The sequence below is a fragment of the Pomacea canaliculata genome, linkage group LG10, assembly GCF_003073045.1.
Source record: "Pomacea canaliculata isolate SZHN2017 linkage group LG10, ASM307304v1, whole genome shotgun sequence".
Taxonomy (NCBI): domain Eukaryota; kingdom Metazoa; phylum Mollusca; class Gastropoda; order Architaenioglossa; family Ampullariidae; genus Pomacea; species Pomacea canaliculata.
In genome coordinates, this window is record NC_037599.1 from 15,457,440 (window position 1) to 15,470,372 (window position 12,933).

Genomic DNA, 12,933 nt, shown 5'->3' on the forward strand with positions numbered 1-12,933 from the left:
CCTTTTATTGTGACGTCATGACCAATCATATCACGGCTTTGAGTAGACTGAGGGAGACAATGAAGAGTTCGCTAACTTTGGACAAAAAACGTTTCTAGCGGAAACACGTTCATTGACTGTAACAAGACACTCATGGAGAAAATAAGAACAGCAGGCTTTTGCCACTCCGATTGTGCGATTGTCTGAAAGACTTGAAAACGGAGAAGTAACAACTTCAGGGGACCGATCTTAATTTTTTAATTTTTTTTATTTATTTATTTTTTTTGTCAGGCCTAATGTCTTTTTCTATATCCCCAAACTTTATTTTTGATGTGTTGTGGGTCATTCCTGCCACTGGATGCGATACCCTCTTCCATCTCAGTGAGCAAGAGAGAAACAGGAAACCAACGTAAGAAGAAACGCTCCAACCAATTATTTTCCTTTGACTCAATCCGACACCTGAGGGTTAACGGTATGCAGAAATAAAATCTAGATTAGTTCATAAATATCGCACTCAAAACACTTGAAAGAGAGTCGGCATTAAGTGCTGCAGAGAACTCAACACCATCGTGACGTCACTGGGCAGCAATCTGACCGCTGCACAGCGCGGGTGTGGAGTGACCTCCCTTGCACAGCCGCGGTGCCTACGTGGCGAAGTTTCCATTTAACCGTTTTCGTGTTGAGATTCGATCTGCTGGCGCAGCAAAAGCGTCTTTCACTCTGGCGTTTCCGTTAGGCGGCGTCGATGGTTGTGCGCGGCACAGAGATGGTGTCGTGGGATTAGAACAACATGCAAATGTCAGGTGAGTTCACCTTACGGCAGGCAGCCAGGTAATCGAAGACTAACGAAAGCTTTGGAAAAATGGCTCGATGTTATTGCAAGTTAGTGCGGTTTTTATTTCACGATGTTTTTTTCAAATATTTTTTGTCATCTTAATTTATAGGCGCGTGATTTCCAGCACGAGGAGCATCAGTTAAAGGTATATGCAAATATCAGTTTACATAACGACTATTAGTGAAGCCTTTTATGTGAAATAACTATAAGTAGTATTGTAACAGGAATGGATTTTAAATTCATGTCTATTAAATAATCCCAATTCTTGAAATAATTTATTATTTTGAATGTTTTAGTCAGACGATAGTCTTTTGCTCCATGTCCTACATTTACTATTTTCGAGTACTTCCAAGATGTCGACTAACTAGTTAACTGTTAAATGTTGTGACACAACTATTCTGTTCTTGAGAAAAAGGTTCTGGTTACAACATTCGTTACTCAGATTAGCTTTCTTGGGTAAAAAGCCGAGATGATGAGAGTGAGGCTGCACCTAAGACACCTGGGTGGTCACGTGCTCTTTAATTTATGGTCAGTTGAAGTGGTGTGGAGGATCCAGATGACTAATACTTGCGTTTGTTAGCCTTTTGTTTGGATGTCATTTAGTTCACCGGACATGTCCTGCACGCCAGTCATAATGCAAGAATGTTTTTATCTCCATGTCAAACAACAAGATGCAAGAATATTTATATCTTCAAGTTGAACAGCAAAAGCGACAAAACAAAAGACATAACAAAATGCATTAGGTAATCAGACAGCGTAATTCATTCGAAATAAACAAACAAGTGAGAGAATGAAGCCTTCCGGTGAAGAAACAGATGTTATTATCTAAAGCCTCTCCAGTCATTCCCAGAGGATCCGGTGTCACACTTTAGTAAAGACTCCTCTAGACTACATTTCGCCTTAAATTTTTGTCAGAAAGTAACATTTTCTGGAGTGGATGCTTGTCATGCATGTCGACGATGCTCGACAAACTTTTCGTTTAAGGACAGCGATGTCCAGCGGTTTAACACGTCATCAAATGTTTTATTCGAAAAATGGTGAGGCTGCTCATTGTTTTGTTTACAAATGAAAACATAAACAACATCATTTTTTAAGTCAGCGACGTTATAGAAACTTGAATTTGCAGTCGAGAAGCGTTAGGTACTTGGAAGATGGGAGACGACGACGAGGACAACATCTGTTGTCGTCACAACCTGTTGTTTGCATTATCGCTACGTCGTCGCCAGACGAAAATAGTTCTACAACGATTTCTTAGACTTCGCTGACGTCATAGATGGTTTTATTTATAGCCCTCCACCTGCAGTGTTATTTCGTTGTTGATGATACGTCGTCCACTTTGAGCGTGCCCTCGGCTTTCTATATTCACCTGCCATTGATTTCTTCTTTAGGCGATGTGCATTCATGCATACCTGACATGCGCCGCGATGCATCAAAGACTTGACGTCGACACCAACCTCGTCAGTCTCGACACCACAGTAAGGCTGATTAGTCTGGTCGATGTCACAGGAACAAACCATGTGGGTCACACTGGCTTTCCCTCAGTCAGTTTGCAAGTAAACACCCCTAAAATATCCCTAATACACCACAGAATACCTGGCCTTTCTCGTCGGTTTTCTTTATAAATCAATGTAATGGCGACTAATGAGCACCCAGGACTCTTAATTATCTCCCTGCGTGACTTGCACCTTCTTGGTGAAAATGTGTCGCAGGTAACTACCTCAAATGTAAATTTGAACAACAGGTGCACGACGGATGACATTAGAGACAGATGGCAAAGTGGCTTGTTTTTCCCTCACCGATGATCATTTCGCGCACTAGTCGCACCTTTTGTTAAGGTGTGAGAAGACCGTGTGTACACATTCATCTTTGATTTTCATAGTATAAAAGAACCACTTTTTTCGAAATTACGACCTTTGGAAGTGTCTAGTTGGAGGAAATATCACTAAGTCGAGAGGAAATTAGAAGTGTCTTGTTCCTGCTGCTAGTCCTGTTCAAAAACTGAAGGCAAACAAGGTTTAGGAAGCCGTGTAGCCAATTTGGCATCTGTTGTTTGCCCTCCTGAATAAATACCAATAGGTAATGTATTCTAATGTGAGATAATTATTCCGTGACATTCATATATTTCCTGGTTCTGAGTGTTTGCCCAACACTGATTTTTTCCCGCTTTTACTGTTGTCGACACGTGCTTCATGAAGAAACTGTGGTGCAACCATTGTAAACAGAATCTGTTCTTTACAAATCTCAGTGTAAAGATGTTTTTCATTCCACTTTCTGCTTTCTATCATGAATGACTTAGCATTCAATTGTAAATTCAAACATTTCATTTATATATATATACAATTTTTCTATAATTAAAACTAACAAACTGAAGAAATGAAAGTATCCTATAGCTTACGATAATAAATGATCTGAGGCTAAAAACTGGTGTTTGAGGCGAGGATAGACTGAACTTCTGTAGTGAAGATAAATGGATGAGCGAATATTTCTTATTATAGAACGTTCTTAAAAGATTTCCCATTTTTAAATAAATTAGGTGACAAGAGTGTACATTTAAGCTTTAAAGGTCGAGAGACGACTGTTTATAATAAGACAGAATGCACTATTTGTACAACACAGCGATCAAATTAAGAGATCCGGTCAAAGGTTAAACACTTCAAGACTTTTCTTTTTAATAAGTGAGTGTGAGAGACAGTGTCAAAACCATTCTCAAAATCAACCAGCATCATCAATCTTAAATTCTTATGCTTTTGAAGTTAATATATAGTATATATCATCCCTAATATTATCTGATGCTTACCTTATATAAAAGCGTCTGTGGACACAGTTGATTGTTGTGGCTAACATGTAAACCAGCATACACAAACATACAGCTATTTGTCAGTACCTAAGGGACTCTTTGACCAGGTTTGGAGGTTTCTGAATTTGTTAATAGTGAGCCCTTTAGGTCAGAAAGACCGGAACTCGAGGCTGGTCCGTGAGTATGAACACTACTCCCTCTCCCACCGACCACCCAAAAGTAATGGCTACTTGATTAATCAGGAGACATGAAAGGCGGCGAAAGAAAAAACATTCCATAATAATCTATTTGCATTTCAGAACCCATGCAGAGTTTCTGTAACCTTTCCTACAGGCGGTATTATCACAAAATAAGGTACTACATCTTTGTTAGCTGTACATCTACTTGTCATCAGATTGTTTTTCTTACTCAGGTGTCTCTTGAAAGCATTACTTCTACCACTTCCTGCTCATCTGAATTCATATTGAGCCCGCTGTGTGAGATGTTACAATAATGTATGAGGCAGGCACATCTTGACTGTGGCCTGCAGGAGTTAACTAGCTGCAAGCCCTTCAAGAGTCTTTGCATAGACTGGCGCTGTCCTTGGTGTGGTTCATCAATATTGTGTCGTCCACCCACGCCGCCTGGCTACCCGGGGAAGCTGCTACTTGTGCGGCATCGACACCCACGCCGTGCACAGCCTCCGGCGAGGTTTTGTCGCGGCGTCAGCACAACGGGGCTGACAATGGTGGGGACGGCGAGATGGCAGGAAGGGGAGGAGTAGTAGTCACAATCTTACCAACGGCTGGTCACGCTTAGAGCCCTATTGAAATTTCCTCTCGAGTCGGCAATTGTTTATTGGTCATTCAATAATACTACCCTACTAGTAGCACGCTCACATCTGTCGCCATGGTAACACAAGACAGTCAAAAGCTTTTTCAGTCACTTACACACACACACAGGGCTAAAGAAAAACAGCAATGTTAAATTAAGAACTTACAAGCGAATTAAACTTTACTTTGATTTTTGTTTTTCAACGGTGAGCTTTATTTGATATTTTTGGGCAAAGGAGGTGAGTGGGGCAGAAGTTCTGATGTTGAAGTGACCACTGCACATGGGACAGAACAATTCTCAAACGGAATTACAGTTAGACTGTTAAATGATGATGATGGCATAAATGTAAAGTGTTTTCTGACACTGATTGTCGTCAGGGCATGGAGGGTGATAAAGAAGTCAAGAGGTTTTGTTGACATTTGGTGCTGTAAAATGAAATGTGCTGATTCCGACGACAGTGAATAAATATGTTTATGAAATGTGTATTCCCTTTACCCGGGATAAATATGTTTATGAATTGTGTATTCTCTTTTTATGGGATGACGGCTGGCATAGTTCACTCTATTTTAAGATTAAACCACAAAGTCTGATAAACAATCCACCCACATGTTTATCAGCCTCCAGCTCCACGTCGTCATACCAACAAAGTCGAGATAACCTTTAGTAGTTCCTGGCGAAACAGTGTTGATGTGGATGTACAGATACTTATACTGCTAACATTACTTATACTTAAATACTCCTAACATTACTGATACTTAAATACTGCTAACATTACTGGAAAGGCGCACGCATCTGTCGGGAAGCATCAGCGGGTTTAATTAAGGAAGCGGAAAATGAAGCGAGGATCAAAGGCGGCGCTGACGCAGTTGCCAAGACTCCGTCCTGAGAGTGGGTCGACTTCGACACAGCCAGCCTCCATCCCGACCTGCGCCCCACACAGTTCGATACTCTTCCTGTTTTAGCATCGTCAGAAATAACAGGTTGTTTTTAGACTGTAGTAACGACTCCTCAAGTCATTATTTTGGGAAGGTTTGAAGCGTAACTTCCAGAACCAACAGTCTTTGACATTTCGACTTCCTGTGTTCAAGATCAGTGCTCGCCTTCTAAAGGCGTCTGCCATCCAGGAGGGAGAGGCTGGAGGAGGAGGTGGGGGTGGGGGTGGGAGAGGAGGGAAGAGAGGGATGACAGTAATGGAGAGGTGGATGAAAGAAGACAAAGGAAGCAGCGCTTGAGCAATGCGCCTCAGTCGTGTTGACTCCCACGCCACTGACCTTCACAGACTGTCTTGTAGAAGGAGCTGAAAGCTTTATGTCTTCTGCTTCCGCTGGGCATATCCTGCAGCGGATGATGAAACAGCTCTCTGTCTACTGTCTGTAAAAACGCGATAGGTCTGTTGTCTCAGGTGTCATAAGGGAGGATGCACTCCTCCGACTGGAAGAAAAATTGCATCTGATTTAACGAGTGTGAAAAAGAGAAGCAGGGTGAAGAGGGGAGGAGGCTGGAAATGTCATCTTTAGCTGGAAATATAGCGTACCTTTAACAAAAATCGTCTTTTATCTTGATCTTGGTTCGATATCACATAAAACCGCTGTCAGAAACGCGAACATTACAAGAAAGAGTGGATAGTTGGAGAAAATAGTGTGTTGACGCATCAAACCCAAGATGCAGTACCTGGATGTCTGGAGCTACAACAATTTTAAATTGCAATATTAATTTTGTTTAAATATGATAATAGAAGGGATGGTCAAAATAAAAGTAAGTGTGTTTGTATGAGAGAGAGAGAGAGAGTTTGCGAGATTCTGCACGTCAGCATTTTTTAATTGCTAAACGTGCAAAAACCTTTTGCGGATTTGGTTTTGGTTCGATTACTCAGCTCACGGTAGATACTGAGCTTGTTCTGCCATGCTGTATCCTCGTGTCTGTCATGCACGTTTCCTCCTTTCACTCCCCCATCCACCTCAATTCTCGCGTGCGCCCACGTGTTCGTGTGCGTGCATTCCAGCAATGACTGAGAGGTTTATGGACAACAGTGATTGATTCCCTGGTCCAGGAAATTGCTTTGTTTTCCTAAGAGGTACGAAGCTTTATTTGAAGAGCCCACATTGTGGACGAGATAAGCTTTGCTATCGTAAATGCCAGGCCAAGCTTTGTCCACAGGTGTGCATGTGTTCTGCTTGCCAGACGCCGGCGTCCCGTTTGTCTGGAATAATTCAGGTTTCTTCCTGGTCTGGGAGCTAAGAACTCAAAGGACAAAGATGTCACAAAGTTATTTCTGGTGAAGTTGACTGCAAAGATAAGTTTTGTTGCTTCCAAATGTTTTGTTCTGTCGCTATCGGCTTCCTTGTTGTCCTTTCCAAGTGTTTATCGCCCCTGCTTACACAAAGCCCTAGCACTGAAAAGCAGAAAGGGAGGTAATCACTTGTAGATGTTACATACAGGTCGGGGGGGCAGTGTGTCGCGGTGTTTGACCAGGAAGTGTGGGACATCCATAGTCTGTTGATTTGGGTTCTCTTGGTGGAGCCAAGTGTCTTCTTGGTTTTGTAGCTGGAAGACTACTTCTGCCCACCTGACGGATGTCATACAGCCGCTGACTAGCTTTCCCTAAAATGTAAGGTCAAAGTCAAAGGGTAGTCTCTACAAATATAGTGAAGTATCACACATTCCTGTGCTAAACCAAGACTTTAAAAATGTAGTAAAGCAGGCACGCATATCTACGATGATGGTACCTGTTGGTTATTTGTTATTCTTCCCATCCCTGTTTGTCCAAAGCTACATCCGATGATGTGGCTGTGCACCACCGATGTCCCCACATCGCTTAGATATATTCACTATGCACATAGTGTTGTCCCAGACCGACAGATTTGTTTTCCACCCGATTCTTTATCAATATTCATTGTGTGTAAATCCATCATGCGCAGATGAATGCAGGTGTGTGTGTGTGTGCGGTATTAACATAGCGGCCGAGGGTTGGTCCGTGTGTCAAGAGATCTGTCAGTTGTGTGTACGCTGCGTCAGGACAACTGATCGGTGTGTACTCAGTATGTCAACACATGAGGCTAGTCTGATTACATTATCAATAACTTATGAAGGAGTATCCAGTATGTCTATCCTCTGGCCAAATGAGGATTATGTTATTGTAACTGGTCAGTGGCTGTACCCAGTGTATTAACACAGCTGCTCATTGTGTATCCAAGGAATTAACACAGCTGCTCAGTGTATTAACACAGCTGGCCAGTGTGTATCAGTGTATTAACACAGCTGCTTATTGTGTTTCACTGTATTAACACAGCTGCTCAGTGTGTATCGGTGTGTTAACACAGCTGCTGAGTGTACTAACACAGCTGGCCAGTGTGTATCAGGGTATTAACACAGCTGCTCAGTGTACGAACACAGCTGGCCAGTGTGTTTCACTGTATTAACACAGCTGCTCAGTGTACTAACACAGCTGGCCAGTGTGATTTCGCTGTGTCATCACACGATCGAGTGCAGGCTTGAGAAATATCGATTATACGAAGCCGGGTCAGTGCACGGATCACGTGACTGTTAGATCCGATCAATAACATTTGCCCTATCGTGTATGTGTGTGTTTGAGTGCTTGCATGATTCGTATACTTGGTGTATTTGTGATTGTACGAACGTGTTTGCTTGTGTGCATGTGTGTGTGCTCGCAAGTGTGCGTGCGTGTTTGTGTGTCTTTTTATCTGATGCTCTGGTGACGCACGCACCAACCTGGTATAGATGAGCCACAGACAGCAGCCTCGGGGTTAGTGGCTGCCTGGTGTAGTGGGTGTTTGGTAGTGTAGCTACTTCTAGTGGGCCTTGTAAATAATATTCCTTGTTATAGTGTGATTACTAATGATATACCTACTACTAGTGTGCCTTGTAAATAATATTCCTTGTTATAGTGTGATTACTAATAATACACCTACTACTATTGTGCCTGCTAACAGTGCAGCTACTACTAGTGTACCTGCTGGTGGTGTGCCTACTAATGTTGTGCCGACTAACAAAGTACCTCTATGTATTCTGTTCTGATGTATTCTGTCAGCCACAGATGAAGACAGTGACTGATCTTTCTCTAGTTCTTGAGGAGACTTAAGGCTTATCCGTCTGTAACACTTTCTTCTACCTCCCCAGTATGTGTCCACTATGCCTTCTGTAAACAATAATGGCAAAATCCTCACAGCCAAAACAAAGAATTGTAAGTGGTTCATCATTACTAATGTACTTAATGGAGCCACATTCTCAAGCCACAGCATTTGACCTTTAATAAAACAGGAATCCATCCACTGCTAGTTGGATAAAGGGAGTTTGTTATTCACTGCTAACTGGACAATTGGAGATTTTTTGGTCTTGTGAGGGACCACCAAAGTGTGTACAGGTAGATGATAATGTTACCTTAAATGTGAGTGAGGCTACAGTTAGATCATCTCACATACAGAAAAGAAATAGCTTTTTTTCAAACACAAACATTTAAAAAGTAATATATAGATCTGCTTTGAAAGAAGGATTTCCAGGAAGTATGTTGCCGTCTACAGCAAACAGGTGAATGACTGCAATGTTTAGGGAGAAAATCTTTATTTTAAAAATAAACGTTTATGCTTTGCGGATATGTCGTTTAGGCCGAGGAAGCAACTTACCCCGGATAAAAACCTCGGTTAGCTACCAGAAATACTTCTACCGTTCTCGCTCTGGATGCTGGTCCTGCGTCAGACCCTTAGGTGTCGTTACCTGGCAACCGGCACAGCGCCTGCTATAACAGCCTCAACATCTCACAGTGGACAGTCGTGTCGAGGTCCCATCTACTCAAGCTTTTACATCTTATTGTTTTGAATCTTCAGTCTTACTCAGCTCTTACTGCTCTTGATTACCTGGTTCCAACCTCGGCAAGGTTGACTTTGATAAGCTGTCGTCGCACACACGACCATTAACTAAAAAACATCCACCGACAGAAGTTTCAGCCAACAAAGAAAGTCTGGAATGACTGCATGGGAGCAGCAGGTAAACTGAACAGGTTTAGTCACACCTCTGGCCTGACACGTCACACCAATCGATGTTGGTGATTTGCTGAGGTCGGAGAGACTTTTCACCGACGTGAGACGACGAGCCACGTATCGCCTTGACAGCGCGCGGCGTCAGGCGGCGGCAGGCGGCAGGCAGGTGGGTGGCCTCTTGGGTCCGGAGCTATATTTAGAGTGGCACCGCACACAAACCACTTGCATATCTTGTGGTGGATGTGCAAAGCAAGGCAGAGCCATCAGCAAGGATTGTCTAGCGTCAGCAGGACCGTCAGCAAGGATTGTCTAGAGCCAAGCGGTTCTCCTCGACGGCGTCGTCAGGTGGGAGGCGAGAAAGCAAGGGCAGGTAACCTGGGTGAGTGGGAGGCACCCGCTGCGAAAGTTTCGGATGTGTGACCATTGGTACAAACACCTGAGCGCCTGGTGTTCGCAAACTATGACCAAGAACAAGCTGGCGGGACAGAAGATGCCTTTGAAACAACAGGAGGAGTCGAGCTCGGTGAGTCAAAAGTCAGCAGTTATGTCAGAGTCGGTTAAAGCACTGGTGTTGTAGCCTGAAACACTGGGTGTGTAGTACGTGCATGGTGTTTGTAAGATCTGAGGTGTAGAGACTGTAAAGAGGTTAAATGTGATCACCCACAGCTAAAACAACTCCGGAACTAGTCCATGAATGAGCCGTCACCCAGAGGACAAAACGTCCATGATAAGACAAATACCCAGTAAATAAGCAATACCTTTAACGCATATAAAATAAGTTTTAAAAATGTAATATTTTTACTTGAACTGTACTAAAAAAAAGGGTAAATGAATTGTTTTCTTCATATCTCAGGATTTTTTTAAAATACATATAACTTAAATATAAAAGTGTGAGGGGCATTCTTAAAAATATTTTATAATTGTTTTTAAGAGTGCCCCTCACACAGCTGCTGAATCAGTTCCCGACACAACTGTCCTCACAAAAAACTGACCCCGGGATTAGTGCTATCTCTTATTACCGCACTTTCCAACGACTGAATGGTCGCGGGTAAATGAAGATATACATACTATATGTACTATATTAAGATAGACAATGTACAAAGTAAATATTACTCTATACGTGGATCAGGGTCAAAAAGGAATCTTAAGACGAAAATAATAACAGTCAGTTTGCAACTGTTTAATCTCGTTCCGATAGCGTGTAGGTACAAGGTGCTCAGTAATTACAGGCTGAAAATACACTGGAATTTTCCCAACAAGACAGAGATTACAACACCATATGTTCAGTCAGCAAGCTTCTCTTATCTGTCGTCAAAGACAGCGACTGCTAAACATTATTGCAGGTTGAACTCTTTCTCTCTCTGGTGCATGCATGTGCGCGGGTTTTGAGATTATTATTTTTTTAGTATTTGTTACTTTACGAGCAAGAACCTACCAGCAATCATCTTCCACACACTGACAGGTGTGTGGAAGATGACAAAAAAGTTTACTTTCACGTTTGACGAAAGACAAGACCTAGGCTACAAAAGAGGATTTGTTCCTCCCACGTGGCATGTCATCAGGTTGTAAAGGCTGTTGTCAAGGTGTGCCACTCACTCAGGGCACTAGAGTGCAAGGTGTTTTATCAGATCTGCATTGATGGTCTGTGTCCCGGAGGCTGGGTGTCGGTGTCACTGGCACTTTGCACGCATGATGCTCAGTAGAAGGTGCGCCGACATGCACTTAGTGTCAGGTGATAATTACTTCAATTATCTCCGCGGATTGATGAACATGTCTCAATGGAATACCACGCACTCTCACACACACGTATTTTTTGATATTGTATTGTTTGATTTGTTATGTAATACTTCCCATCCCTGGAAGGTAGGATTGTGTTAATGTTTTATGTTGGTCATATTATTGTTGTTATAAGTGGCTCACTCATAGCCAAGCTAGCCCACGAGCAACAGACAAATTTTTTTTATCTCGATTCCATTGCTACTTTTGTTCGGAGAACTGATTTTTTCAACTCTGAACTCTCTTATCAACGCATTTCATTATCATCCCCATCGTCGTAGTCGTCGTCGTCGTGCCCAAGATCCAGGGTAATTTTTAGGTGAAAAAAAGAATGGACATTATGGACAAGAGCGCCATAGCGGTCAAGTCTGATCATTGTTGTTGTTGTTGATCTTGGAAGGGAGAGTGCTTCCACCTCAAGGCGATTTCGCACTATGGGGGAGGGGGGCCACAAGTCTGATCATCCTGAATGTAAAGCCATAAATAAAAGGTGTGGTGGTGGTGGCGATGATGAAGTTGCCGAGCTATGCAGTCGTCAAACCTGCGATGTTGTCGTCGGTGTGTGTGTTGTCGTGTGACGCCGCACACGCCCAGCCCCTCGTGTCGTCGTCGCTCTGCTCACTCATGCTGACAGCCGGCCGGCCGGCCAGCCAGCGCTTTCCTTGTGACAATTGGTTATTTATAGCCACCGCTGACCTTTGAGACCATACGGCTTCGGCTCTGTGGTTTCTAGGTAACGGCTGCGTGCTGCTGGTCAAAATAATGGCGTCCAGCGAAGCGAAATGCTCGCTAATGAAGCCGGAATTACCGAAGATTGGAAGGAACGTGATGGTGGGAGGGGTACCAGGGAGGGCTCCAGCTGACATGGCCCCTCGAGCTGTTACGAATCGCAAATACACATTGATCGTGTCTGGAGTTGAGGCCACTAGAACTGTCCGTGCAGCTATCACCGGCTTCCCTGGAGGGAGAAAATGGCGCCATCGATATGGTGTATTGCAAAATAATTAAGTCTCCATCAAAGCAATGCGACCATGTCGGCTGTTAGCACTCGAGAGACGATGATGTTACGATACCCTTGCCGCGACTTGACCATCACGGGTGGTCATGTCTTGCTCCCACCCTGACGTAAGGCATTCTGGGAAGATAATTGTTGCAATGACGGTGCGATGTCGCAGTGAGGGTGATGTTGTAAATAGTAATGGAAGAGAGAGAGTTGGTATAGTAGGTTGGTTGTTTAAGTCATCAAAGATTTACTCGATAGCATCCCAGAGGATACAAACACAGCAGGCTCATCCCAAGACTGAATAATGAACAAGCCTGGGCTGTCCAGTGCAAAAAAGTTCAACTACCATAGTCGACCACCAGTGCTCACGCACTCGAAATTGCGCTGCGTGTCCCGCTCGCTGGGCATGTGAACACAGCTCATCACCACTGCCCCACATCTCATGCCCCGTGGGTCACGTGACCATAGATCAACACCACCCCCCTTTGTTTTTAGAGCCCACACCTCAACCCTCTGCATTCTCGCTCTTGGCCTCCACAGACAGCCGTCTGTTCTCCAGCTGCCTTGAAAGAACGATGCCCTGGGTTCAGATCTCGTCTCGGGACACCCTGACACCTGTTGTCATGGCCGGCCGACGAAGGTTTTCTCTGGGTACTCCGCTCCCTCTTCTTCCTCCATTTCCCTTCAAAGTGCGAAATCACTTTTAGATGGTACTTTCTCGATAAAACAAGCAACT

General features: G+C 43.5%; 1 protein-coding gene across 2 annotated transcripts in view; it reads left to right on the forward strand.

Annotated features, from left to right (window-relative positions):
* The window catches only part of LOC112573899 (GTP-binding protein Di-Ras2-like), a 28,821-nt gene that overhangs the window by 5,686 nt on the left and 10,202 nt on the right, over positions 1-12,933 (forward strand). Inside the window, exon 1 of one of the 2 annotated variants that reach the window (XM_025254590.1) lies at positions 9,636-9,941. The exons of the other annotated variant lie outside the window; for it this stretch is intronic. Coding sequence (XP_025110375.1) covers positions 9,831-9,941 — 111 coding nt within the window. The 5' untranslated portion in view covers positions 9,636-9,830. Of the gene's footprint in view, positions 1-9,635; positions 9,942-12,933 lie in introns of those variants that run through there. 2 annotated transcript variants of the gene reach the window in all.